This window comes from Mobula birostris, chromosome 18 (genome assembly GCF_030028105.1).
Source record: "Mobula birostris isolate sMobBir1 chromosome 18, sMobBir1.hap1, whole genome shotgun sequence".
NCBI lineage: Eukaryota > Metazoa > Chordata > Chondrichthyes > Myliobatiformes > Myliobatidae > Mobula > Mobula birostris.
The window spans coordinates 67592956-67620441 of record NC_092387.1 but is presented as its reverse complement, the minus strand read 5'-3'; the positions used below and the strand labels follow the sequence as shown (position 1 = coordinate 67620441).

At 42.8% G+C, this 27486-nt stretch overlaps 1 protein-coding gene across 8 annotated transcripts in view; it reads left to right on the top strand.

The window, feature by feature from the left end:
• The window catches only part of LOC140212194 (alpha-(1,3)-fucosyltransferase 11-like), a 104018-nt gene that overhangs the window by 16228 nt on the left and 60304 nt on the right, over positions 1-27486 (top strand). For 5 of the 8 annotated variants that reach the window (XM_072282871.1, XM_072282873.1, XM_072282874.1 and 2 more), the window contains exon 2: positions 2598-3223. In XM_072282871.1, the coding sequence (XP_072138972.1) occupies positions 2598-3223 (626 nt within the window). Of the gene's footprint in view, positions 1-2597; positions 3224-10938; positions 11595-25749; positions 25808-27486 lie in introns of those variants that run through there. The other 3 variants (XM_072282877.1, XM_072282878.1, XM_072282876.1) reach the window with 3 other exon arrangements.

Sequence of the window (27486 nt, the reverse complement as noted above, 5' to 3'; positions counted from 1 at the left end):
CCAATCGTTTTTATGCCCTGGAGCCTTACCATTAACAGAGGGGTCTGTGGACCCCGGGCTGGAACCCTTGTTCTAGACACTAACAGTAATCTTGTTTGTTGCTTCCACAGTGACCAAAATTAATTGTTCTGACTTAGCTGCATCAATGGGATGTCTTTCCTGCTAAAATGGCAAGCTAATTAAGTCTATGATGCATATTACAGGCTTTGGTTACCATGCTGTTTTGCAGTGACAAACTATACTGCCATTTAAATTGCCACATTTGCTCAAATTACCTTAACTTCTTACAGGAAAAAAATAAGCATCATTCTTTTTATCCTGTCCTCTCCCCCCCCCCCATTAAGAGTTTATTTTCAATGTTGGCAATTTCATTAAGGGTAAAAGTGTTGACTGTTCCATCATTGGCACAACCCTCCCCAGCACCATGGATATCTTCAAAAGGTGATGCTTCAAGAAAATGGTATCCGTCGTTAAGAACTCCCATCACCCACTACATACCCCCTCATTGCTACCTTCTGGGTGGAGGTGCAGGAGTCTGAGGACACACACTCAACATTTCAATCAGATTTCTGAATGATCCATGAACATTACCTCACTATTTTTAGTTCCACTTCCCATTCCCATTCTGATATGTCAATCCATGGGCCTTTCTACTGGCACGATGAGGCCACACTCAGGTTGGAGGAACAACACCTTATATTCTGTCTGGGTAGCCTCCAACCTGATGGCATGAACATTGACTTCTCAAACTTCCGGTAATGCCTGCCCCCCCCCCACCCCTGCCCTCTCCTTCACCAGTTCCCATCCCATTTTTCCATCTGGTTCTCCTCCTCTTCACCCCCCCCCCCCTTTCTTCCATGGCCGTCCATTCCCATCTATCAGATCCCCCTGTGTCTCTTTCACCAATCAACTTCCCAGCTATTTACTTCATCCCTCTCCCTCCTGGTTCCACCTATCACCTTATGTTTCTCTCTCCCGCCCCCACCTTTTAAATCTGCTCATCTTCTTTTCCTCCAGTCCTGCCAAAGGGTTTCCGCCCAAAACGTTGACTACACTTTTTTCCATGGATGCTGCCTGGCCTGCTGAGATCCTCCAGCATTTTGTGTGTCTTTGGTTTGGATTTCCAGCGTCTGCAGGTTCTCTCTTGTTTGTGACCTCACTGCTCTCTTTTTGCACTACTTATTTAGTATTTCATATTTCTTATTGTAGTTTATAGTTTTTAATGTGTGTACCATACTGTACTGCAGTGGCAAAACAATAAATTTCCTGACATGTCAGTGACAGTGAAAATAAACCTGACTCTGATTCACCTGCCACACTGGACATTCCTTTACAATCTTCTACCTTCTGCGAAAAGATACGGGAGCTCGAAAACCTGCCTGGTCAGACTGCTAAACCAATGACCAGTTGTACACCCTCTTCTCAATGGTGCTGCCTTGTTCCTGTACTCTTAACTCTGTGTGCCTTATGAGAACTTGGCCTTTTCTCCTTGGGGTGACCTGATAGAGGTGTACAAGATGATGCAAGGCAATGATTGTGTGAATAGCCAGAGGCTTTCCCCAGGGCTGAAATAGCTAACACGAGAGGGCATGATTTTAAGGTGCTTGGAAGTAGGTACAAAGGGGATGTCAGAAGTAAGTTTTTCAAACAGAGTGGTGGGTGCATGGAACGCACTGCCAGTGACAGTGGTAGAGGCAGATACAATAGCATCTTTTAAGAGACTCTTATGTACATGGAGCTTAGAAAAATAGAGGGCTATACGGTAGGGAAATTCTAGGCAGTTTCTAGAGTAGGTTACATGGTCAGCACAACATTGTGGGCCGAAGGGCCTGAAATGTACTGTAGCTTTCTATGTTTCTCTCAGTTAATCTCCTTTTGCCACCTTAGCATTTTTTGTACTATTTCAGCTTCTTTACATCAATCTGCTGTTTTGTGTGCTTATTTATATTTATCATGCACACTGTTTAATCCGTGACTTCATAGGAACAAGGAATTTAGTTGCTTCTTGGTGTATCTCCTCCAAGAGGACCACAACCTTGCACAGGGTTTGGAGGCTTGCGTGCCTCAGTGACCCAGTGAGCTATGTTGGCTGGAGCCAGGGCCTTGTGTTTTGATTCTTGGTAGAGTCACCCCTGCCAAACAGGTGAAAGAATAGAGGCCAGGCTTAGTTGTGCACCAGTCCCCTAGGCTTGGGGGTTCAGCTCAAGACTAACAACCCTGCCTGATCAAAACAAAATTATTACAGAAACAGCAATGGAGAATCCTATATTTGCATGCGATGGTGTTCCTGAATCTCCACCCTGGATTTGAGTGACTGACAGTAGTGAAAACCGAGAGGAAGCTACTGGCACGATAAGAACCCTGAACACACCTGGAGTACAATAGAGAAGATGGCCAAGGACAGACAGAGTTGGAGGACCTTCATTGCTGCCCTAAATGCTGTGATGTAACGGACAGTAACTGGTGTGTATGACAGTAATCTAAAAATCTGTCTAGGATTTTGTATCTCTGGCCTAGTATTGTAAACAGCTGCTTTGAAACCTCTACCAGGACACACATTGACTGGCATTTAATTTTATTCTCTCTTTCACTCATAGATTGACTCCTATGGCCAGTGCCTGCAGAACAAAGAGCTGCCCAGTCACCGGCTTGTGGACACTCTGACGGCAACAACAGAAGATTCAGAATTCATGGATTTTATTAGCAAGTACAAGTTCCACCTCGCTATGGAGAATGCAATCTGTGATGATTACATGACAGAGAAACTGTGGCGCCCCATGCACTTGGGAGTGGTTCCAATATACCGCGGTTCCCCTGTGGTGCAGGACTGGATGCCCAATTCCCACTCTATAATTCTGATCGATGATTTCAAATCTCCAAAGGACCTAGCAGACTACATCAATTTTCTGGATCAGAATGACGAGGAGTACATGAAATATCTGGAGTATAAACAGCCAGGAGGCATCACCAACACACTGCTGCTAGAAACTCTGGAGAAGCGGGAATGGGGCGTGAACGACATCAACAAACCCAACTATTTGAATGGATTTGAATGCTACGTCTGCGATCAGGAGAACGTACGCCTTTGGGCAGAGAAGGCGCATCGAGAACAACCAGACAAATTTCCATCACCAGCCCCCAGGATAGCTGCTTATAAACACATGGGGTGTCCACTTCCAGAGCCGGGGTATGGAAACTTCGATGACATACCTGACAATGACAGGTAAGTCACTCAGGTGCACGTGCTTTATGAATTTTTTTTAGATTTGCTGATACAGCACAGTAACAGACTTTTCCTGCCCAATGTGCTCCACACCGCCCAATTACATCCACATGACCAATTAAACGACGAACCCGTACGTCTTTAGAATGTGGGAAGAAACCGGAGCACCCGGAGGAAGCCCTCATGGTCACAGGGAGAACATATAATCTCCTTCCAGACGGTGCGTATCCCAGATGGTAAGGGTCCTTGATGATGGATGCCGCTGTTCTGAGGCATCACCTTTTAAAGATGACCTCAGTGCTGGAGAGGCTCGTGCCCATGATGGAGCTGGCTGAGTTTACAACCTTCTGCAGCTTTTTCTGATCCAGTGCAGTGGCCCCACCACACCAGACAGATACAGGAAGATGTGAACCTTTCTTGTCATGACCGGCCCTTTGTCGATGAAACAACTCCAGATCCCCCAATATCAGTGTATATGTTAGATATTCTTACATTATTCAGTAAAGGTAAATATGTCTACTCTCTTCAAGGAAACTGACTAAACAGTAGTGTATTCAGCATTGATCAGCTAACAACAATCATAATCTTACTAAATAGTGGTAACATTCAACAGACCAGGACCTATACCTGCTTCTAATTTGTGTGTCTGTACTGACTTAGCTTTAATTATTTTGTTTTTGAGCTTTTCCTGTTCGTGCATCCCGTGACAGCAAACCAATGACTTGATTTTTTGGTGGTTACCCGGCAAATGCTGTATTTGTTTCTGGGGGATTTGTTTAGGATGAGACATTATTCCTACAGTCCTGATTGAAAAGCCTCTGTACTCCCTCTGCAACTGGATCCTCACCTGTCTAACCGGAAGACCACAATCTGTGCAGATCGGTATTAACATCTCCACCTCGCTGACAATTAACACCAGCACACCTCAGGGGTGTGTGCTTAGCCCACTGCTTTACTCTCTCTATACCCATGGCTGTGCGGCTAGGCATAGCTCAAACACTATTTATCAATTTGCTGATGATACAACTACTGTTGGCAGGATCTCATATAGTAGTGAGAGGGTGTACAGGAGCAAGATATGCCAACTGGTGGAGTGTCCACAGCAACAACCTGGCACTCAATGTCACTAAGGCCAAAGATTTCAGAAAGGGTAAGATGCGTGAACACAAACCAATCCTCATAGAGGGATCAGAAGTGGAGAGAGTGAGAAATTTCAAGTTCCTGGGTGTCAGTACCTCTGAGGATCTAACACGGTCCTAACATATCGATGCAGCTGTAAGGAAGGCAAGACAGCAGCTTTATTTGGTTAGTAGTTTGAGGAGATTAGTTTGTCACCTGAAAAACTCAAACTCTTACATATATACTGTGGGGAGCATTCTGACTAGCTGCATCACTGTCTGGTATGAGGGGGGTGGGCACAGGATTGTAGCAAGCTGCAGAGAGTTATAAAATTAGTCAGCTCCATAGCATCCAAGACATCTTCAAGGCACGGTGCCTTCTCATAGTTACCATCAGGAAGGAGGTACAGAAGCCTTAAGGCACACACTCAGCAATTCAAAAAGAGCTTCTTCCCCTCTGCCATCCTATTTCTAAATGGACATTGAACCCATGAAAACTACCTCACTACTTTTTAAATTTCTTTTTTTGAACTACTTAATTTAACTGTTTCTGTTTATTTATCTTGTATTGCATTGTACTGCTGCCACAAAGTTAACAAATTTCATGGCATATGCCGGTGATATTAAATCTGATTCTGATTAAACCAGGGGTTCGCAACCTGGGGTCCACAGACCCCTTGGTCAATGGTAGGGGTCCATGGCATGAAAACAGTTGGAAACTTCTGCATTAAACAGACAACTTAGCTACTCATTCACATGGCTTAAAGAATCTCAAAAAAGTACCTTAAAGGAGGCGAAGAGCAACAAACTTCTGTTGCCATCAATGACTCCTTCAACCGAGATAACTTAAAAACATCTAATTTTGGATCTTGTTGAATGCTGAAGGAACTGAACAGCTCAGAGGAATAAACAGTTGACGTTTCAGGCCAAGACCCTTCCTCAGGAGTGGAAAGAAAGAGGGAAGGTGCCAGAATGAAAAAGGTGGGGAGAAGGGGAAGGGGGACAAGCTAGAAGATGATAGGTGAAACCGGGTTGGTTGGCTGGATGAAGTAAGAAGCTGGAAGGTGATAGGTGGAAACTGTAAAGGGTTAGAAAAGAAGGAATCTGATAGGAGAGAGAGGATGATGGGAGAAACGGAAGGAGGAGGGGCACCAGGTGGAGGAGAAAGGCAGGTGCAGAGAAGTAAGAGGCCAGGGTGCAGAAACGAAGAGGGGAAAATTTACTGGACGTTGGAGAAATCGATGTTTCTACTTGGGTAAAGAAAGATGTTGTTGATATACTTTTGTGAGTAGGACTTTGGGATGGTACAAAGTAGCATTAGTGTTGTTACAGAACAAAGGAAGGTCCTATAAAACTGCCACTTTTCCCCTATATGTAAATTTTGTCGTATTTCCAACTCATGCTTTGTGGTGTCAGGTCAGTCATCGTTAGCACATGAGTGAACAAAAAAGTGAACTGGTAATTACAGCAGCAACATTGTCAAAAAAAATACAAAAGAGGTAATTAGCTAAATATTTTCCATCATATTATGATTACATTACAGATGCAAATCATTTACCAAGTAGATGCATGTTGAGATAAATGGAAAATGCAGCGTAAGCTGAATATCAGCTTTGAAGCTCAATTATACCTTGATGATCAATAGAGTCACAAAGCTGACGATGCTGGATATGGAAAAGGGTCCTGTGCAGGATTTCAACTGAAAGTATCAACAATTCCTTTCTCTCCGCAGATGCTGTCAGCCCAGTGTAGGTCCTTTAGCCCACAATGTTATGCTGACATTTTAACCTACTCAGATCAATCTAACCCTTCCCTCCTACATAACCTTCCATTTTTCTATCATCCATGTGTCTGTCCAAGAATTTCTTAAATGTTCCTAATGTATCTGTCTCTGCTACCACCTGTCAATTGTAGTTTGTCACTACCACATCAATGCAAAAGCCTTTTGCCCATTGACTTCAGATCATAGAATGTGGTCCTAAATATTTCTTATTTAGTTATTTCATTTTTAAAAAATCATAAGAGATGTATTCTCAAAGTTACTGGCAATATCACCTTCAGCTAAGTGGAATTTCTTCAACAGTTTCGTCCCCTCCGCCAGAACTATAGGAATCTATAGTTTTAATAAAGAAACCAAGTACAACTACAGAGCATTCTAACCGTCTGGTTATGGAGGGGCCACTGCACAGGATCAGAAAAAGCTGCAGAAAGTTATAAACTCAGCCAGCTCTATCACAGGCGCAAGCCTCCCCAGAATTGATGATACCCTCAAAAGACGATGCCACAAAGAAGAAGGCATCCATCAATTGAGGACCCCATAACCCAGGACATGTCCTCTTCTCATTGCTGCTATCAGGAAGGGGGTACAGGAACCTGAAGACACACAGTCAATGATTCAAGAAAAGCTTCTTCCCCTCTGCCATCAGATTTCTGAATGGACAATGAACCCATGAACACAACCTCACTATTTTTTCATCTCTTTTTGCACAACTTACTTTATATGAGGGGTGATTGATAAGTTCGTGACCTAAGGTAGAAGGAGTAAATTTTAGAAAACCTAGCATATTTATTTTTCAACATAGTCCCCTCCTACATTTACACACTTAGTCCAGCGGTCGTGGAGCATACAGATCCCTTCTTTGTAGAAGTCGGCATCTTGGACCTCTAGAAAGTGGTCAACAGCAGGGGTGATTGATATGTTCGTGGCCTAAGGTAGAAGGAGATGAGTTACTATCTTCAGGCTTTCTGCATAATCACTGAAAGTGTTGAACTGCACATGCATGTAACGAGATCTGTATAACTCATGACATAATGCCGGTGATATTAAACCTGATTCTGATTCACTGCAAAAGATGTTGAGAAACCCAACACAGATTTACTTAGCTTAAAATAAATAGCCCAGGGTTGTTTCACTGGTGGTCAACCACTTTGACAAGTGTAGAGAATTACAGTGCAGGATAAGCAGTTCCCACACTGTGCAAAGTGACTTGGAAGTGGATAGAAGAAAATAATTGATCGATTTTTGTGTGTCGGAATTTTGGTAGACTGCCATTTAAGGTTGTAACTAAAGTTTATTAAATTGGAAACCAGCCCAGAACTAGTCAAATGCCATAAGTGAAGCACTTGGGTTGACTAATGGTCAGAGATATAATTGGCTGACTATAGATAACGGTGTTCTGAGAGGATCTGTTGGTGGATGGCAGATTTGGGGATTGTTTGGGTGAAGGGTTTTGACCACGAATCCTCAAGGTCAAGTGTACAGTAACTTTCAATGTGACCTTGTGAGGCCTGGTTGAGAATTCCAAGTGCAAGAAGCTGACAAAGTTTGAAAGCATAACTTATTTACAGTGTGTCAGGTGTAGGTCAGGATTAGATTTTGAACGGAAGTGATGAATGAGGAGGAAGAGTTCGTTCGTTCTGAGGTCCTGTCTGTGATCATTTATAGTATTGCATTGTGCAGTGTGTGTTGCGCTGTAGGCTGTGATGATTTGCTGTCCAATTTATTCAACTTTATATTGCCTTCCTGCCACTGAAATATTTCAGGGTACCTTGTTGACTGTGACGTACCTTTATACATCCTGTTTTTGAAAGCCATCATATAAATTCAAGTCTTTTTGAGGTTGTAGATCAGAACTATAGGAACCTTTGGTTTTAATAAAGAAACAAAGTACAACTACAGATCTAAATGTGGTTTTGTCACCATCTGGTATGGAGGGGCCACTGCATAGGATCAGAAAAAGCTGCAGAGAGTTGCGAACTCATCCAACTCCACCTTGGGCAGCAGCCTCCCCAGCATCAAAGACACCTTCAAAAGACGATACCTCAAATAGGCAGCATCCATCATTACGGGCTCCTACCACCCAAGGCCTGCCCTCTTCTCATTGCTACCACCAAGGAGGAGATACAGGAACCTGAAGACCTACACCCAATGTTTTAGGAATCTGTCATCAGATTTCTGAGCAGACAATAAATCCAGGTACATTACTTTTATTACACTCTTTTACACTACTTACTTAATTTGTGTGTGTGTGTGTGTGTGTGTGTGTGTGTGTGTCTATATATATATACACACACACACATGCATAACGTTTCTTATTGTAATTCACTGTACAGCTGCGGCAATACAACAGGTTCCACAACATATGCCAGTGATATTAAACCTGATTCTGATTCTGATACACATGAAAGGAAGGGGATTAAATTCAAATTGATTTTATTTGCAATAATGTAGCTATGCAATAGCTGCTAAAATACACTGAATTTACTTTTGTGAAGAAAGCTTTTTTTCAGATTAAAGTTTGTTATTGCTTCATTACAAAACTTCAGCAAAGACAATGTGGAAGAACTCTGTGGATCAAGCAGCATCTGTGGAAGGAAGTGGGCCTCAGCCAGATTTGATTTCTTTTAAATGTCCATTGAAGAAATTGTTCTTTCTAACTCATAAATATTTGCATTTTTCCTGCTTAGTATTATTTCCCTATAATTTCTTTTGTCAATGTGAAGGCATCCTGTTACCATAAGTCATTGAAGCATTAATTTTGTCTTTCTTTTTCTCCCAAAAAGATAGGATACTGAGTGGTTTCTTCAAGAAGCACTTAACAGAATTAATGTCAGAGAGTACTTACAACATTTTTTGCAGTGTTATTTATTTATTTATTTTGCTTTTAAACTAACAACCCATACACTTGCTTTCAAGGACTCTACAACTAATGTTTGGGATTGATTGATTGATTATTTATTTATTTATTTGAATGATTTGTCTTCTTTTGCACGTTGTTTGTTTGTCAGTCTTTGTTTATGTGAGTAACACACACAAAATGCTGGAGGAACTCAGCAGGTCAGGCATCTCTGGAGAGGTATAAACAGTCGGCATTTCAGGCTGAGGTCCTATCAGGACAGGAAAGGAAGGGGGATGAAGCCTGGATAAGAAGATTGGGGAGGGGAAGGAGCGTACAAGCTGGCAGGTGATAGGTGAAACCAGGTGAAAGGGTAGGTGGGTGGCCGATGGAGAGAGAATGAAGTGAGAAGCTGAGAGGTGATAGTTGTAAAAGGTAAGTGGTCCACCATTGATGCTGCCCTCACGTGCATCTCCTCCATTTCCTGGACATCTGTCCTCACCCCAGCTTCCTGCTTCCCTAACAGGGATACACTTCCACTTGTCCTCACCCACCACCCATGAACCTCCAGATCCAGCACATCATTCTGCGCAACTTCCGCCATCTTCAACAGGATACCACCTCCAAACACATCTTTACATCCCCCCCCACTCCCATTCTCTGCTTTCCGCAGGGATCACTCTCTGTGATTCCCTTGTCCATTTGTCCTCCTCTAATAATCTCCCTCCTGGCTCTTATCCCTACAAATGGAAGAAGTACTACACCTGCCCGTTCACCTCCTCCCTCACCTCCATTCAAGTCCCAAAGCAGTCCATCCAGGTGAGACAACAATTCACCTGCAAATCTTTTGGGAGTCATCTGCTGTATCTGGTGCTCTCGATGTGGCTTCCTCTTTATTGGTGAGACCCAAGGTAGATTGGGAGACTCCTTGTTGAGCACCTGCACTCCATCTGCAACAGGCAGGATTTCCCATTGGCCGGCCATTTTAATTCCAATCCACAGTCCTGTTCCAACATGTCAACTCGTGGCATCCTCTACTGCCATGGTGTGGCCTCTCTCAGATTGGAGCAGAAACACCTCATGTTCCCTCTGGATAGTCTCCAACCTGATGGCATGAACAGCAATTTCTCTAACCCCCAGTAAATTTTCCCCATCCCCCTTCCCTTGGCTTCCATTCTCAAGTCTTATCTCCTCCTACTACTTCTCTTCTGCTCACCTCCCCCTGTTCCCCCTCCTTCAATGGTCCTCTCTCCTACCAGATTCCTCCTTCCTCACCCTTTTCCACCTGTCACCTTATAGCTTCTCACGTTAATCCTTCTCCCCCGCCCACCTGGTCTCACCTGTCACCTTCCAGTTTGTGCCCCTTTCCCTCCCCCCGCCTCCTTAATCTGGCTTCTTCCCTCTTCCTTTTCAGTCCTGATGAAGGGTCTCAGCCTGAAACATAGACTGTTTATTCCTCTATATAGATGCTCTTGACCTTCTGAATTCCTTTAATATTTTGTGTGTGTGTTACTCTGGATTTCCAACATCTGCAGAATCTCTTGTATTTTTGTTTTAGGTGTTCATTGATTCTGCCATATTTCTTTGTTCCACCATGAATGTCTGCAAGGAAATGAATCTCGAGGTGGTGTATGGTGACGTACATATACTACCCTGATAAGAAATTTGCTTTGAACTTTGCCAGTGTGAGGACCTCGCTGTAGGTAAATTGAATCATTGTCCTCAGCTGCTGATTACATGTGGCAATGCAGTCCGTGCAGCCAAATGATGTGGAAAACTCCACATGGACTCACTAGCTCCTCTCTCTCAAACCTCTTTCAATACTGCAGCTTTCCCAGATTCTGCACTCTTCCATTTCTGACATTTATGTATCCGTGAGTTTCATTGGTTCCTTCCCTGTTAGTGAACTGTCCAAGAACCAGAGCTCAGGACCTCCTTCCCAAAATCTCCCCACTCAGCAGCTTTCTCTGCTTCTTGTAAGGTGGCAAGTGTGCAGGAGGAAGATAGCGGCACGATGCAGCTCGCAGCGGCCACTCTGGTGGTGATGTCTGTTATTTGTCAAGTAGGGTGCCGTACACAATCCTGATTTGATGGAGACGGACGTGAGAACACGGAGGAACATCTGGTGAAACTTCTGAAATGTCTGCTTCGCTGCTGCTGCTACTGTGTGGTCCAGAATCTCTGGAGGAGAAGGCCCCGAGTCCTCGGCTTTGCTTGTTGCTCGGCAGCCGGGGTGAGGTCGAAGCACTCGGCAGAGGATGGTGCTCGGAGAGGCTGTTTCTGAGGGGCTGGTCGGAGGCTCAAAGTTTTCGGACAGATTCAGAGTCCACTGTGGTCGGGTGCTTCCAATGGTGCTGCATCGGCAAGTTGGTGGCGCTTGGAGGTTCGTGGCAGGGAGAGTTCCTCCCTTCTGCCGCCTGCGTGAGATGATGAGTCTATGAGGACTTTGAAGACTTTTCTTTACTGTGCCCATGGTCTGCTCTTTATCAAATTATGGTATTGCTTTGCACTGTTGTAACTATATGTTATAATTATGTGATTTTGTCAGGTTTAGTCTTGGTTTGTCCTGTGTTTCTTGTGATATCATTCTGGAGGAACGTTGTATCATTTTTTAATGCATGCATTTCTAAATGACAATAAACGGAAACTGAACTGAAAAAAGATCTGACTTTTTGGTTGCCTGTCTGTGAGCAGCTTGTATAGTGCACTGCCAATTTCTATTTATTTAGAGATACAGTACAGTTACAGGCCCTACTGGCCCACCCAGTTACACCCATGTGACCATTTAAGCTACGAACCCATATATCATTGGAATGTGGGAGAACACCAGAACATCCAGAGGAAACACACATGGTCGCAGGGAGGACTTACAAACTCCTTACGGACAGCAGCAGGAATTGTCCGTATTGCTGGCACTATGCCAACAACTATGCTACTGCACCTCTGCAAAATACTGTTTCAAAATGTTTGTAAAATGTTTCTATATTAAGGATGCTAGTAGATAAACTTAACTTGTCCTTGACAGGTACTGCTGACACAGTGCTATTGACTCTATGTACTTGACTGAGCAGGATTTGGGTGTAGAGTACATTTGAAATATTATTATCCACATCACCAGTCTAATAAATAGTTTTCAAAACCCCTCCAGTCAAATATTCAAACTATTCAATTCTTATTAGGAAAGAGTGAAGGAGAAAGTTAAGGAAAATGAATTTAGTATCAACCTGGTTAGATCTGTCATCAAGGTGACAACACATTTATATTCTGATGGAGAATTATGACTTCCCCTGCCCTTGCTAAACAGGGGAATGATGCCTCAGTGCACTGAAGATCTCCAAAGGATTAAAATTCACCCTGGTCACTGATGCTGAATGGATGTTTTAGTGTAAGCCAACTCATTAAAGTCTTTCGAACCGAATATCAGGAGTGCAGCACCACAGGCTGCCTGTCAGTTACATTGAGCTCAGTGTGATGCAGGTCACTTTCAGACCTGTATTCCATTGTTTTCCAGGTCAGCCTTTCACCCTCTGTACACTTGCTCTAGCTCACACAATCTCCTATTTACCAGTTAGCTATAAATTTGAAAATAACACCATAACACAGGAGCAGAAATAGGCCTCTAGCCCATGGGAGTCTGTTCCACCATTCAATCATGGTTGATTTATTATCCTTCTCAACCCCGTTCTCTTGCCTTCTCCCCATAACCTCCGACACTCTTCCTGATCAAGAAGCTATCAACCTCTGCTTTAAATACAATGACTTGGATTCCATAGCCATCCGTGGCAACAAATTACACAGATTCACCACCCTCTGGCTGAAGAAATTTCTCTGTATCTCTGTTCTAAAGGGACGTCCTGATATTCTGAGGTTGAACCCCTGGCCCTAGACTCCCTCTCTATTGGAGTCTAGGACCAGAGCGCACAGCGTCAGAATGCAAGATGTCCCTTTATAACAGAGATGAGAAATTTCTTGCTTCCTTGCTTTTGGCTCCTGGTCCCCAACTACCCCAAATTTAAAACTGTGATCATGATGTTTAACTCTGGCCCTTCCCATCTCTGTCTTTAGAGATGGGTGGTATTTGGATTTTCAACTGTTTTTTTTTAATTTAGCACATAGATTGGTGAATTAGTCCTGTGCACAAGGAACCAGGAATCAGGAAAGAGAACAACAGGAATTCTGCAGATGCTGGAAATTCAAGCAACACACATCAAAGTTGCTGGTGAACGCAGCAGGCCAAGCAGCATCTGTAGGAAGAGGTGCAGTCGACGTTTCAGGCCGAGACCCTTCGTCAGGACTAACTGAAGGAAGAGTGAGTAAGGGATTTGAAAGTTGTAGGGGGAGGGGGAGATCCAAAATGATAGGAGAAGACAGGAGGGGGAGGAATAGAGCCAAGAGCTGGGCAGGTGATAGGCAAAAGGGGATACGAGAGGATCATGGGACAGGAGGTCCGGGAAGAAAGACAAAGGGGGGGGGACCCAGAGGATGGGCAAGAGGTATATTCAGAGGGACAGAGGGAGAAAAGAGTGAGAGAAAGAATGTGTGCATAAAAATAAGTAACACCTCCCCCTCGTACCCCATCTGTTACTTATTTTTATGCACACATTCTTTCTCTCACTCTCCTTTTTCTCCCTTTGTCCCTCTGAATATACCTCTTGCCCATCCTCTGGGTCCCCCCCCCCCCGTCTTTCTTCCCGGACCTCCTGTCCCATGATCCTCTCGTATCCCCTTTTGCCTATCACCTGTCCAGCTCTTGGCTCTATCCCTCCCCCTCCTGTCTTCTCCTATCATTTTGGATCTCCCCCTCCCCCTACAACTTTCAAATCCCTTACTCACTCTTCCTTCAGTTAGTCCTGACGAAGGGTCTCGGCCTGAAACGTCGACTGCACCTCTTCCTACAGATGCTGCTTGGCCTGCTGCGCTCACCAGCAACTTTGATGTGTGTTATCAGGAAAGAGAATGATTACATGCAGATATGAAACTCACGAGAATGATCTAGGGCATGAAAGAGTTAATATACGAAGATTTGAGGGCTTTGGGCCTGTACTCACTGGAGTTTAGAAGACTGAGAAGGGATCTCATTGAAACTTATTGAATTTTCAAAGGCCTTAATGGAGTGGACATGGAGAGGATGTTTCCAATAGTGGGTGAGACTAAGCCCAGGGGCCACAGCCTCAGAATAGAAGGGTGTTCCTTTAGAACAGAGATGAGGAGGAATTTCTTCAGCCAAAGGGTGCTGAATCTGTGGAATTCATTGTCAGAGATGGCTGTGGAGGCTAAGTCATTGGGTATATTTAAAGCAGAGGTTGATAGGTTCTTGATTAGTAAGAGTGTCAAAGGTTACAGGGAGAAAGCAGTGGAATGAGGTTGAGAGGGCTAATAAATCAGCCGTGATGTAATGGTGGATCAGACTCGATGGTCTGAATAGCATAATTCTCGAATGTCTAATGAGCTTATGGAAACTGAAAAGCAGGACTTGGAGCAAGGGTGATTCTCTCAAGACATGAAGTGATACTCAGCAAGAACTAATGATGGGACCTTTGTCATTTGCCAGTTACTTGAACAGTTGGTATTCGGGAATCACAAGATTACCAACTTTGTGGATAAGCTCAGACTGGAGTAGCTAATATTCAGCAAGTACAACAACAAAGTATAAGAAGTCAATTATCAACTTACAGAATACGCATCTAAATAGTAAATGTAATTTGTGAACATTAGTGTAAGTAAGATCAATACAAGGGTTCATTAATAATAGAAATGCAAGAAAGATTTCTTCAGCAAAAGAATGAACGGTTCAGTGCAGGTCTCCAGTGGCAGTGAGTGGCTTAAATACACACGAGAGGAAGTTGAATAAACACATGAGAGAGAAGGGAACAGAGGCAATTCTTTGATAGATAAACAAAAGTTGACTTGGAAAAAATATAAACTAGGATAAAAATACATGAGCTGGATGGCCTTTTTCTGTACTATATATTCTGCCTACTTTGTCTAACCCTCTTCCAGTCTGTAGTGCAATTACACTGCCCTAAGTGGTACTTAAACCAGTTTATCTACTAAAATGCCTTATCTAAATGCAATCCAATTATATCATAGGTTTGATATTCATCAGACCATAAGACCTAGAAACAGAATTAGGCCATTTGCTCCATTAAGTTTGCTTTGCCACTTCAGCATAGCTGATTTATTATCCCTCTCAACTCCATTCTCCTGTCTTCTCCTCATATGTTTTGATGCCTAACCGATAATGAATCTATCTACTACCTCCACCTTAAATATCTATATACTACTAAAACTCTCATGCTCTGTTTGTCTGTTTGTGACCTCCAATTAGCGTAAACGGTGCATCACAGCACTTTTCTTGGCTACATCAAATTAAAATGCGCTAACTTACAGAATGCAGGCAAAGTTCAGGGTTATATATTTGTATAAAATTGCTCATTCGCAAAAATCAGCAGGCTCCCTTTTAACCCGAGAGCCAATCTGCCATCATGGAAATCGGGACGCGACAGCCCGACGCATGCGCACAGCCAACCTCAGCAGCAACACCTACCGGAGCAAAAGGGCAGGGCAGCTCTATTTCAAGGGGTCACATCAGCATGTGCAGGAATGGGAAAGATCTAACTGCCACCCATCAATAAGAGATAATTAAATCTTATTGTAATGACGTACTCCGAGACACCCATAAAACCCTTTGCTGCAGTCAAAGGACAGCGGTGACTATATCACGTCCATTTAGGAGAGCGCCAACCACATCATCAAGAATAATCAGCATTGTTTGGTGTTACTGCTTCGTATCCTCTATCCAGCATTAGGGTAAACAAAAATGGTCAGCCTAATTATGCCGCGTGGAAAGGGAAGGGGGACATTATGGTCAAGAGATGACGCCAAACGTCGTTGGGAAGCGGCAAGGAGATGGAGAGAACAAGAATCAGATGAAGCCAGGGCGACACAACTCCAGGATCAAAGGGTCAGGACAAAAAAAGATGAGAGAAGAAGAGACAGAGGAGGAGAGGCATGCACATCTCCAGGATCAGAGAGAAACAACAAACAGCAGAAGAAATGCAGGATGAAAGGGCTGCATGGCTCCAGAATGACAACAAGACGCACGAGGGTGGCAGATAAACCAGAAATGATGCCATCAAAAGTGTCCTTCATTAAATGAGGAGCAGCTATATTTGCTTTGCCATGCGTCATTCTTTTTTAATAAACTGAGGTTTTCTACTTCAGTTTCCAAAGCAAAGCGATACCAATAGCAGTCAGGAAAATTTAGTGTTCATTCTGGTCACGTCAGACTGCACTACCCTTCTCTCAAAGGGTGCCCCAACAGGTCACCCCATTGTCTAGTACTCAATAACTTGGCCTCCACAGCATCTGTGAGAATGAATTCCACAGATTCACTGCCCCCTAGCTGAAGAAATTCCTCCTCATCCCTGTTCCAAATGAACCTCCCTCTTTTTCAAGACTGTGTCCTCTGGTCCTAGAAGCACCCACTATAGGAAACTTCCTCTCCACATCTGCTCTATCTAGGCCTTTCAATATTCAGTAGGTTTCAATGAGATCGCTCTCATTCTTCTTAACTCTGGCAAGTGCAAGTTCAGAGCCACTCTTCATTAACCCTTTCATTCCTCAGATCATTCTCGTAAACCTCTGGACCTTCTCTATTTCTAGCACATCCTTTCTTGGATAACGGGCCCAAAACTGCTCACTGTATTCCAGGTGAGGTCTAACCAATGCCTTATAAAGCCTCAGCATTAAGTCACTTTAAAGTGTCTAAAGGGCGTTTTTTTTCAGAAGGAAATAAGTTCAGTGACATATGGTACAGAATGGTGAGTTATTGCATCTTTGAAAGATGCATTTCACTTGCTATCATATAATTAGGAGACAGGGACAATCTTTAGATTCTTCATGATGCACTGCTTTTACAGTCATCTAAATAAAAGTAAAATGTTTCACTCGTTTTGAACATCCAGTCTTAAAAGTATGATTCACTTACCCAGTAGATCTCTCTTGAGAGAATTTAATATTCTGAGAAATCAAAATATCACTTTGTACAAACCGTAATGAGGAAAGAGCATCAGATTATGTGGTCGTGTTGTGGGAGCAGAGCACCCTGCCTGCAGAGGTGGTAGAGACATTAGGAGTGCTGTTGTAGTGTAGCAGTTAGCACAACGCTATGACAGCTCAGAGCGTCGGAGTTCAGAGTTCAATTCTGAAGTCTTCTGTCAGCAAGTTTGCACATTCTATCCCCTGAGCACATGGGTTTCCCCTGGATGCTCCAGTTTACTCCCACAGTCCAAAATTGTACTGCTGAGTAGGTTAATTGGTCATGGTAAATTTGTCCTCTAGGTTGGACAATGGATAATGAACCCATGTACACAACCTCCCTATTTTTTACCTTTTAGGCTCTCTTTTTGCACCATTTATTTAATTAAGATCATATCTATATATTTCTTATTGTAATTTATAGTTTTTTTATTATCATGTATTGCAATGTACTGCTGCCACAAAACAATTTTCACAACATGTGCCGATGATAACAAACGTGATTCTGATTCTGACGAGAAGGTGCAGGAAAAGCCCATAAAGACTATCTCAAGTACGTGGTAACAGAACCGTCAATTTGAATACTTCTTCCCAATTTTTTTAGAAAAGTAATGACTGTCTGTCCCTTCCCTATTGCAAAAATTGGGTGATGTCTCAAAATGCTGAAACAAGTGACAGAATAAACAAACACTTCAGTGCCTCTTCAGGGACTGCAGTAATAGTATGTTATTTATCATTCAGTTTAAGTTTTGTTCCATTATACAGTATTAATACTGAATATATCATTCTCAGCTTTTAAAAAGAATTTTGTTTCTTTTAGAAAGGATGGTATTATTTGTGCCGTACCATTAGCTATTATGACATTTTAAATTGAAGTGTTTTATACAGTATTGAAATTGACTGCTACCTTGATGATTACAAGGGGACTGTTAACTTCACACTTACTTACTTAAGCCCATCACCCTACTGCCGACAGCAACTCACCAGAGTCCTCAGTCCTGGGCCAGTCTTTCACGTTGTCCCCAGGTATAGCCCATCATACAGTGAAGATCCTTCCTCTCCCAGGGATGAGGTCTTTGCAGCTTCTGTTGGTGTTTCTGTAACACTGGGTTTTCACAGGATGGGGTTGCTAACCCCATGTCAACCCTCTTTCTTTCACATCCGTGCTTGGGACTGTCCATGACGGAGATATGGATTAACTAATGAGAGATTATTCCAGTTCAGTTGACAGGAGGGTGACAGTAACTCAATTAACCATGCGTTTCAATGGTGGTGTACAGAAGAGCATCTCTGGACACACAATACATTGTGGATGGGCTACAGTAGCAGAAGACCGAAGACCACATTGGGTTCCACTCCTGTGGCCACTTTTTTAGCTACACTCCTGTACCTAATAAAGTGGCCACTGAGTGCAGTGTTAATGTGATTGGAGGAATGTATAGGGGTGATGTCCAAGGTAGGTTTTTATACAGAGTGGTAAGTGCGTGGAATGCACTATTAGGAGTGGTGGTAAAGGCAGATACATTAGGAAGATTTAAGAAACTCAGATAGGCACATAGATGAAAGAAAAATGGAGGGCTATGTAGGAGGGAAGGGAAGGGTTAAATTGATTTTGGACTTGGTTGTAAGGTCAGATCAACAGGTTGTAGGGCCTGTACTGTGCTGCAATGTTCAATGTTGGAAATGAAATGCAATGTTGGAAAATGCATGGTTATGCATGTTGGAAGTAGAAATGAATGTACAGACTATTTTCGAAACGGGGAGAAAATCCAGGAATCTGAGATACAGAGGGACTTGGGAGTCCTTGTGCAGAACACCCTGAGAGTTACCTTGCAGGTGGAGTCGGTGGTGAGGAAGGCAAATGTCACATTACCATTAATTTCAAGAGGTCAAGAATACAAGAGCAAGAATGTATGCTGAGGCTTTATAAGGCACTGGTGATGCCTCACCTTGAGTACGTGTTGTGAACAGTTTTGGGCCCCTTATCTTAGAAAATGTGTGCTGGCATTGGAGAGGGTCCATGAGGAGGTTAACAAGCTTGATTCAGGAATGAGAGGGTTATTGTTATTATACATGGAACGTTTGATGGCTCTGGGTCTGAACTTGCTGGAATTCAGAATGATGAGGAGGGATCTCATTAAAACCTTTCGAATGTTGAAAAGCCTTGACAGAGTAGATGTGGAAAGGAGACACAGCCTCACAATAGAGGCTGTGCCCTTTCAAAACAGAGATGCAGAGAAATTTCCATAGCTTAAAGGTGGTGAATTTGTGGAATTTGTTTCCACATACAACTGTGGAGGACAGGTCGTTGGGTGTGTTTAAGACAGAAATTGATAGGTTCTTGACTGGACATGGCATCAAAGGGAGAAGGCCGGTACTGGGGTTGAGGAGGAGATTTGAAAAAGGATCAGCAATGATTGAATGGCGGAACAGACTCGATGGGCCAGATGGCCTATTTCTGCTCCTATGTCTTATGTTCTGTGTTTTTTAAGAGCAAAATTGAGCCATCCTACTCCTTGAGCTTGCCTTGCTGATAAACAGGTTTCCGATGTGACCTTCCGATAGACCTGGAGACCATTACAGATGTAGCTGCTTCATTCTGTCTGTTTGCCATGAAAATAAGTAGCCTTGCCAACCACTTCGAGTCACATCAGTAGATTTTCACATTGGAAGGATATGCGGTGGTGCTAGGAAGTTTGTGAACCCTGTAGATTTTCTCTATTTCTGCATAAATATGACTTAAAATGTGATCAGTTTTTCACGCAAGTTCTAAAACTAGATAAAGAGATTTCAATTAAATAAATAGCACAAAACATTATACTTGTTCATTTACTGATTGAGAAAAATGATACAACATTACGTGTGTTTGTTGGGAAAAGTATGTGAACCTCTGGGGTAATGCCTTCTACAACAGCTATTTGGAGTAAGGTGTTCCAGTCAATGAGATGAGATTGGAGGTGTGGCTTGTAGAGGTGCCCTGCCCTATATAACAGACACACAAACTCAGGTTACTGATAGAGGCTGTTCTTCTCAAGAAAGACCTTTATGTGTGCACCATACCTCGATCAAAACTTTCAGAAGACCTTAGAAGAAGAATTGTAGATAAGAACGAAGCTGGGAAAGATTACAAAAGCATCTCTAAAGACCGGAGTGTTCATCAGTCCACGGTAAGAGAAATTGTCTACAAATGGAGTAAACTCTGTACTGTTGCTACTCTCCCTAGGAGTGGGCGTCCTACAAATATCACACCCAGAACACAATATGTAATGCTGAAGGAGGTGAAAAAGAACCCAAGGGTAACAACAAAAGACCTACAGAAATCTCTAGAACTCGCTAAAGTCTCTATTCATGTGCCCACTATCAGAAAAACACTGGACAAGAATAGTGTTTATGGAAGGACAGCATGGAAGAAACCACTGCTCTCCAAAATAGATGAGACAGAAGTTGAACTTTTTGGCAAAAGTGCACTTTGCTATGTTTGGAGGGATAAACGCATTGCACACCAACACCAAAACCTCATTCCAACTGTGAGTACGGTGGAAGGAGCATCATGGTTTGGGGCTGCTATGCTGCCTCAGGGCCTGGACAGCTTGCATTCAGTAAGGGAACAATGAATTCAAAATCATATCAATGTATTTTACAGGAGAATGTTAGGGTAGCATTCCGTCACCAGAAGCTTCATAGAAGTTGGATAATGTAACAAGGCAATGATCTGAAAGACAAGAGTCAATCAACAACAGAATGGTTTAAAAAGAAGGAAATCTGTGTTTTGGAATGGCCGAGTCAAAGTCCTGACCTTAATTCTATGGAAATGTTGTGGAAGGACCTGAAGCAAGCAGTTCATTCAAAGAAGCCCACCAACATCCCAGAGTTGAAGCAGATTTGTAAGGAGGAATGTCCTAAAATTCCTCCAAGCCAATGTGCAGGACTGATCAACAGTTACCGAAAACTGTCGGTTTGTATTGCTGTACAGGGGGTGGAGGTCACACCAGTTACTGAAAGCAAAGGTTCACATACTTTTTCCAACAAATACGTGTAATATTGGATCATTTTTCTCAATAAATAAATGAGCAAGTATAATGTTTTGGTGTTATTTATTTAATTTGGTTCTCTTTAGCTAGTTTTCGGACTTGCGTGAAAATCTGATCACATTTTAAGCGTCATACTTATGCAGAGATAGAAAAAATTCTACAGGGTTCACAAACTTTCTGTAGATCTGAACAAGGCACAGCCTCAGAATACAAGGACATCTCTTTAGAACAAAGATGAGAAATTCTTTATCTAAAAGGTGGTGAAACTGTGGAATGCATTGCCAAAGACAACAGTGGAGGTCAAGTCATTGGGTATATTTAAAGTGGTAGTTGAATAGACTCTTGATTAGAAAGGGTGTCAAAGGTTACAAGAGAAGACAGAAGAATGGGTTGAAAGTGTTAGTATATCAGCCATGGTCAAACCTTGGAAAAGACTTAATGGGCCAAATGGCCTACTCCTGTATCTTATGGTCTTATAATTACCAAAGGAGGAAGTGAGAGGATGGTAAAATATTTATCCAGGATAAAGTATAAGTTACGAAAGAGAATGCATTAATATATCAGTGTTCTATTAAGCATTACAGGGCACAAGGCTGCCCTTTACTCTGATGTAAAATCACTGCCTGAACATGTTAACAGACCTGTGCTAACTGTGCATGCTGCCTGGTTAATTGTGATCTTATCATGTTCATGGTTGGTGCATCTATGAAGAGTTCTATCACTAAAATGTTGTTATGATTGCAGTATCTGTAACCGTGTATTTGCCAACACGTATCTTCAGAGGTGATGTCATTGGATGATAATGTTGGTTAGAAAAGCATTAAACGTGTTCATTTTCACTAAAGAACCTAGGTTATGCTTGGCTTTCTGACTGTGACTAAGTCACTGAAGAAACTGATAGATGTGGAAGCTCTTCAAAGATTAGCTTCATTTGTCACATGTACATCAAAACATACAGTGAACTGTGTTGTTTGCATCAAATCAAATCAGCGAGGATTGTGCTGGGCAGCCCGCAAGTGTTGCCATGCTTCTGGTGCCAACATTACATGCCCACAACGTACTAACCCTGACTCTACGTCTTTGGAATGTGGGAGGAAACCAGGACACCCCAGAGGAAATCCATGCGGTCATGGGGAAAACATACGAACTCCTTGCAGGCAGCAGTGGGAATCAAACCACAATGGGTGATTGTTGGCCCTGTATAGATTTGACAGAAAGGTAAAGCAGTAGACCTTTGCTATTGTTCAGCCCCAATGGGGATGAGTTTCTGTACAAGAGCAGCCTGGAGACCAAAGAGAAGATTAATTTTAATCCCATGAGACACGGGTGACCCTGCCAAGATCAAATTGGCCTCAGTGAATTACTGCAGTTCTCAAATTAAAACATAAAATGCTAAAGATACTCAGGATGTGAGTTGGCATCTAAAAAGATAGAAACAGTATTCTAGTTTCAAGTTGAAAGATGTTTGCAGTCCTTATGCTGCTGTTGGCGCTTTCATCTGACAAATGCATTAGGGTTAGCAGGGACCATGTGGGCCGAATAGCCATTTCCTGTGCTATATGACTCTACGACGTGATCTGCTGTGACTGAATGGCTTGCAAATCTATTTTAGATGAGTGCCTACCATAAAGAACTGATGTTTATTTTCACCCAGACAATCTTAAGTTCCATGTAACCAACACCTCTCCTTTAAATTTCCAAATTTATTTAATTCAGTTGCAGTTCTGAAGGGTCTCAGCCTGAAATTTCAACTGTTAATTCCTCTCCATTGATGCTGCCTGACCAGTTGAATTCCTCCAGCATTTTGTGTTCCAGTTTAAGATGGCGCTGCTGAAGTTGAGCAACAGCGTATCGATAGTCTAAAAGGCAAGAAATAAGACTAAAAACATAATTAATGAAATTTTTTCTGAGATAAATTGTGGCAAACTATCACCACAAACAATGAAGAGGTGAGCGACAGTGAGGCTGACTCGAGGAATGAGCCGTGCTGGTGCATTGCAAAGTCTGAGCTTATCGTGTTCAAGATGGTGTCAGAGATGGAGATAGAGTTGAGGCAGAGGAGTTTCAGTGATGGTCCACCTAAACCGGGTGCAAGGTTGGATCGCAGTAGATGCCAAGCCGATTTGAAGAGGTTAAGAATGGCTTCGGGCTGGGCGGCAAGGTCTAGGCCCAAAGCGTATTGCCGCGGCAGGGTCTAGGTCCTAGTGTGGGGGACAACCCTGTGTTTGGACAAATTAAACGCCAGCCCAGATAGACTGGAAAGACAGGCAGGGTGTCGGGACCGGAGGCGAGGGTCGGGCCGATTCCACTCACTCTCCTGTGATGTTCACTCCTCTCTCTGCAGTGTTGAGGCTGTGAGACGGCTCCGGCTGCTATGTGCTTTGTGTCTGTGAGCTTCGTGGCAATTTGCCCCACTGTATGATGAACTGAGACCAAGGCTTTGGGTCTACTCAGCTGCCCTGGGGATTCAGGCCTGTGGACTCAATTTGGTTTGGAATCATGTTGCTCACCTCTGTTGTTTACACAATTTACTTTGTTCTCTTTTTCTCTGTGCATTGGATGTCAGTCTTTTTTTAATTGATTTCTTTCAGGTTTCTTGCTTTGTGGCTGCCTGACAAATATCAAGGTTGTATAAGTAATACATACTTTGCTAATAAATATACTTTAAATCCTTTGAATTTCCAACATCTGCAGAATCTATTGTGTTTATAATTCAGTTTAAATTGCTCAGATGGCATGGTGGGATTCAAATGCTCATCACTGCATCCATAACTTCTCTCAATGCCCGAAGTTCGCCCTTTCATTTTATTGCCGATCTCATTAACATCAAGTGTATGTTAGTGTTCTGTACCGGGGTATAGGTGGTATAGGCAGGAGCACCTGGGCAGAAAGGGAAAGAAGGGCGTGGGTTGAGGATGTATGTATCAGTTCTTCGTCAAAAACCTGACAGCAGTTTGTAAAGGTAGTACAGCCGGTGGGGTCAAAGTTCAAAGTATATTTGTTATCAAAGTATGTATATGTCACCAAATACTAACTTTCCTGAGATGAACTTTCTTGTGAGTATTCACAGTAAATACAATGAAACATAATAGAATCAGTAAAAAAAACTACACACAGAGACAGACAAATAACCAACATGTTAAAGAAGACAAACTCAGGGTTCAAAGTAAATTTATTATCAAGGTACATGTATGTCACCATAAACAACCCTGAGACTTGTTTTCTTGCAGGCATTCACAGTAAATATAAGAAGCTGTGCAAATACAAGATAATACAAATAATAATAAATAAGTAATAAAAATATTGAGAACGTGAATTGTAGAGTCCTTGAAAGCAAATCTGCAGGATGGTGACTGGAAAGGAGAGGAAATCTGTAATCAAAAATCAAAGCATATGGTGCATTGGCCTTCATTAATCATGGGATTGAGTTTAGGAGCCAAGAGGTGATGTTGCAGCTATATAGGATCCTGGTCAGACCCTACTTGGAGTACTGTGCTCAGTTCTGGTTGCCTCACTACAGGAAGGATGTGGAAACCATAGAGAGGGTGCAGAGGAGATTTACAAGGATGTTGCCTGGATTGGGGAGCATGCCTTATGAGAATAGGTTGAGTGAACTCGGCATTTTTTTCCTTGGAGTGACGGAGGGTGAGAGGTGACCTGATAGAGGTGTATAAGATGATGAGAGGCGTTGATCATGTGGATAGTCAGAGGCTTTTTCCCAGGGATGAAATGGCTGCCACAAGAGGGCACAGTTTTAAGGTGCTTGGAAGTAGGTACAGAGGAGATGTCAGGGATAAGTTTTTTACGTAGAGAGTGCAGACATCCCACCCTGCAAAAACTCATTTCAGGGAGGCAACACCCCCACCCCCCGCAACCCCATATCCCCCCCTCCGTTGACCTCCAAGGGTGTATGTAATACCTTGTTTAGTGATTTTGTCTAATCTGTAAACCAAGTTGGGTATACGTAGCAAATGTGACATTAAAATATGTACTTATGTTATCATGTTTATTCTATTACAACTTTAAGCAAGTCTACAGGGAGTTTGGCCTCATCACGTAGGACATCAATAGCATAGAAATTTCATTTCTAAAGGGGTTTATCTAATGAATTTAATATTAAACACAGCGCATATTTTCCTCGCATGAATGTAGTGATAAGTCAATTACAACAGTGGTCCCAAACCTCCAGGCCGCGAAGAATTCAGCGGTACAGTGGTAGCCAGAATGCACCCAGCACATCTTTAAGAAAAAAGCCGAAATAAACAAGCTAATTGATTAGGTGCCGCCCAGCAATTGGCAATTCCCTCTGATCTGGGCCAACAGTTACGTGCCAGGCGGCACCTAATTAATTAGCTTGTTTATTTCGCCTTTTTTCTTAAAGATGTGCTGGGTGCGTTCCGGCCACCGCTGTACCGCTGTATTCTTCGCAGCCCAGAGTTTGGGAACCACTGAATTATAAGTCACTTGTAAGTCAGTAGCATCACAACATTTTAAGTAACGTTTGGATATTAAACACACAGTGCATATTTTCCTCGTATGAACATATAAAATCATTGCAACACACCAATATCGCTGAATCAATGGGAGCCCTGGGCTTGTTTTCTTGCAACAACACGGTCCTATCGAGGGGTGATGGGAGACAGCGATACTCGAAGGGGGTTCCTTATGTCCAGTCTATTCTGTAATTTAGGGTAATTTAGTTTTCGTTGCATTCATTGCAGAAAACTCCGCTTCGCAGAAATATGTTGGAAATGAAGCAGCGTTTTCAGTGCTTTCGTGGCTATCTCAGGATATTCAACCTTGACTTTGATCCAGAATGCTGGCAGAGATGTTATGTCAAACATTCTATCATTTCTTAATGCATGTATGCATTTCTAAATGACAATAAAAGAGGACTGAGTGTTCTCATAATCCCAAAAAAAAACATACTTTTCAGCCCGTCATCATTTGCAAGCTCGAGGAGTTGATCTTTTTCCCACGCTGACATGGATAATTCACCAGGGACATTCACAAATGGGTCACGGACCCATTCCTTTGCACGTGTTGGGTCACTGATGACCTCACGTGCGTTAAAATTCAACAGTGCGTGACAGGGAATGAGGAAAGGTGCAGTTGACTCATATCTTTCATATCGCCAGATCATATTGTTTCCTCGTGGCCCGGTGGTTGAGGACCACTATTAACATGAAGAGAGACCAATCAGGATGCTTGCTCTCCCTCTCCCTCTCAAAAAAATCTATTTCTGGGATATTGTATATAATTTCCGGGCATCAGGGAACCACTATCGATATGCGGGAGACTCCCGGAACTTCCAGGAGAGGTGGGATGTCTGAGAGTGATGAGTGCGTGGAATGTGCTCCCAGCGACAATGGTGGAGGTGGATTCAATAGGGTCTTTGAAGAGACTCCTGGACAGGTACATGGAGCTCAGAAAAATAGAGGGCTATGGGTAATCCTAGGTAAGGACATGTTCGGCACAGCTTTGTAGACCGAAGGGCCTGTATTGTGCTGTAGGTTTTCTATGTTTCTATTATCATTGTTCACATGGGAGTAACATGATGTTTCCTTGCAACTGGACATTGTCATAACACAAAACTGTATTTTAATGTGATTGATCATAACATTGTGCTTGTTTACATCAAGCAATTCTACTCATCCAAGTTTAAAACTAATCTACATTTTCATCAAATTAAACAAAGTGGATGATTCACAGTGCTAAAACTCAAAATATCCACTTCAGCAAGTTACTGATTACATTCCAATCTTCCCCAAGATTTGTGTGTACCCGAGAAAAGATAAGTGGGTTTTAAACTCATCTAATTATGTACTGAATATGTTTGCGGTTTTATATGCTTTCTTTATTATTATTGCTAATTAAGTCATAAGGGAAAATCTTCCCTGACAAATCTGTTGGAATTCTTTGAGGAAATAACAGGCAAGATTGACAAAGGAGAGGCAGTGGATGGTGATTATTTGTATTTTCAGAAGGCCTTTGACAAGGCGCCACGCACAAGGCTGCTTACAAGATAAGAGCCCATGAGATTACTGGAAGGATACTAGCACGGAGAGAAGATTGGCTGACTGGCAGCAGGCAAAGGGTGGGAATAGAGGGAGCCTGTTCTGGTTGGTTATCAGTGACGAGAAGTGTGCCACAGGAGTAGGTGTTGAGACCACTTCTTTTCACATTGTACATCAATGACTTGGATGAAGGAATTGATGGCTTTGTGGCCAGGTTTGCAGACGACACAAAGAAAGGTGGAGAGGCAGGTAGTGTTGACGAAGCAGTGAGTCTGCTGAAGGACTTGGACAGATTGGGGGAAAGGGCAAAGAAGTGGCAGATGGAATATGGTGTAGGGAAGTGCATAGTCATGTACCTTGGTAGAAGAAATAAAGGCATAGAATTTTTTCTAAACAGGGAGAAAATTCAAAAATCAAGGTGCAAGGAGTGTTCGTGCAGGA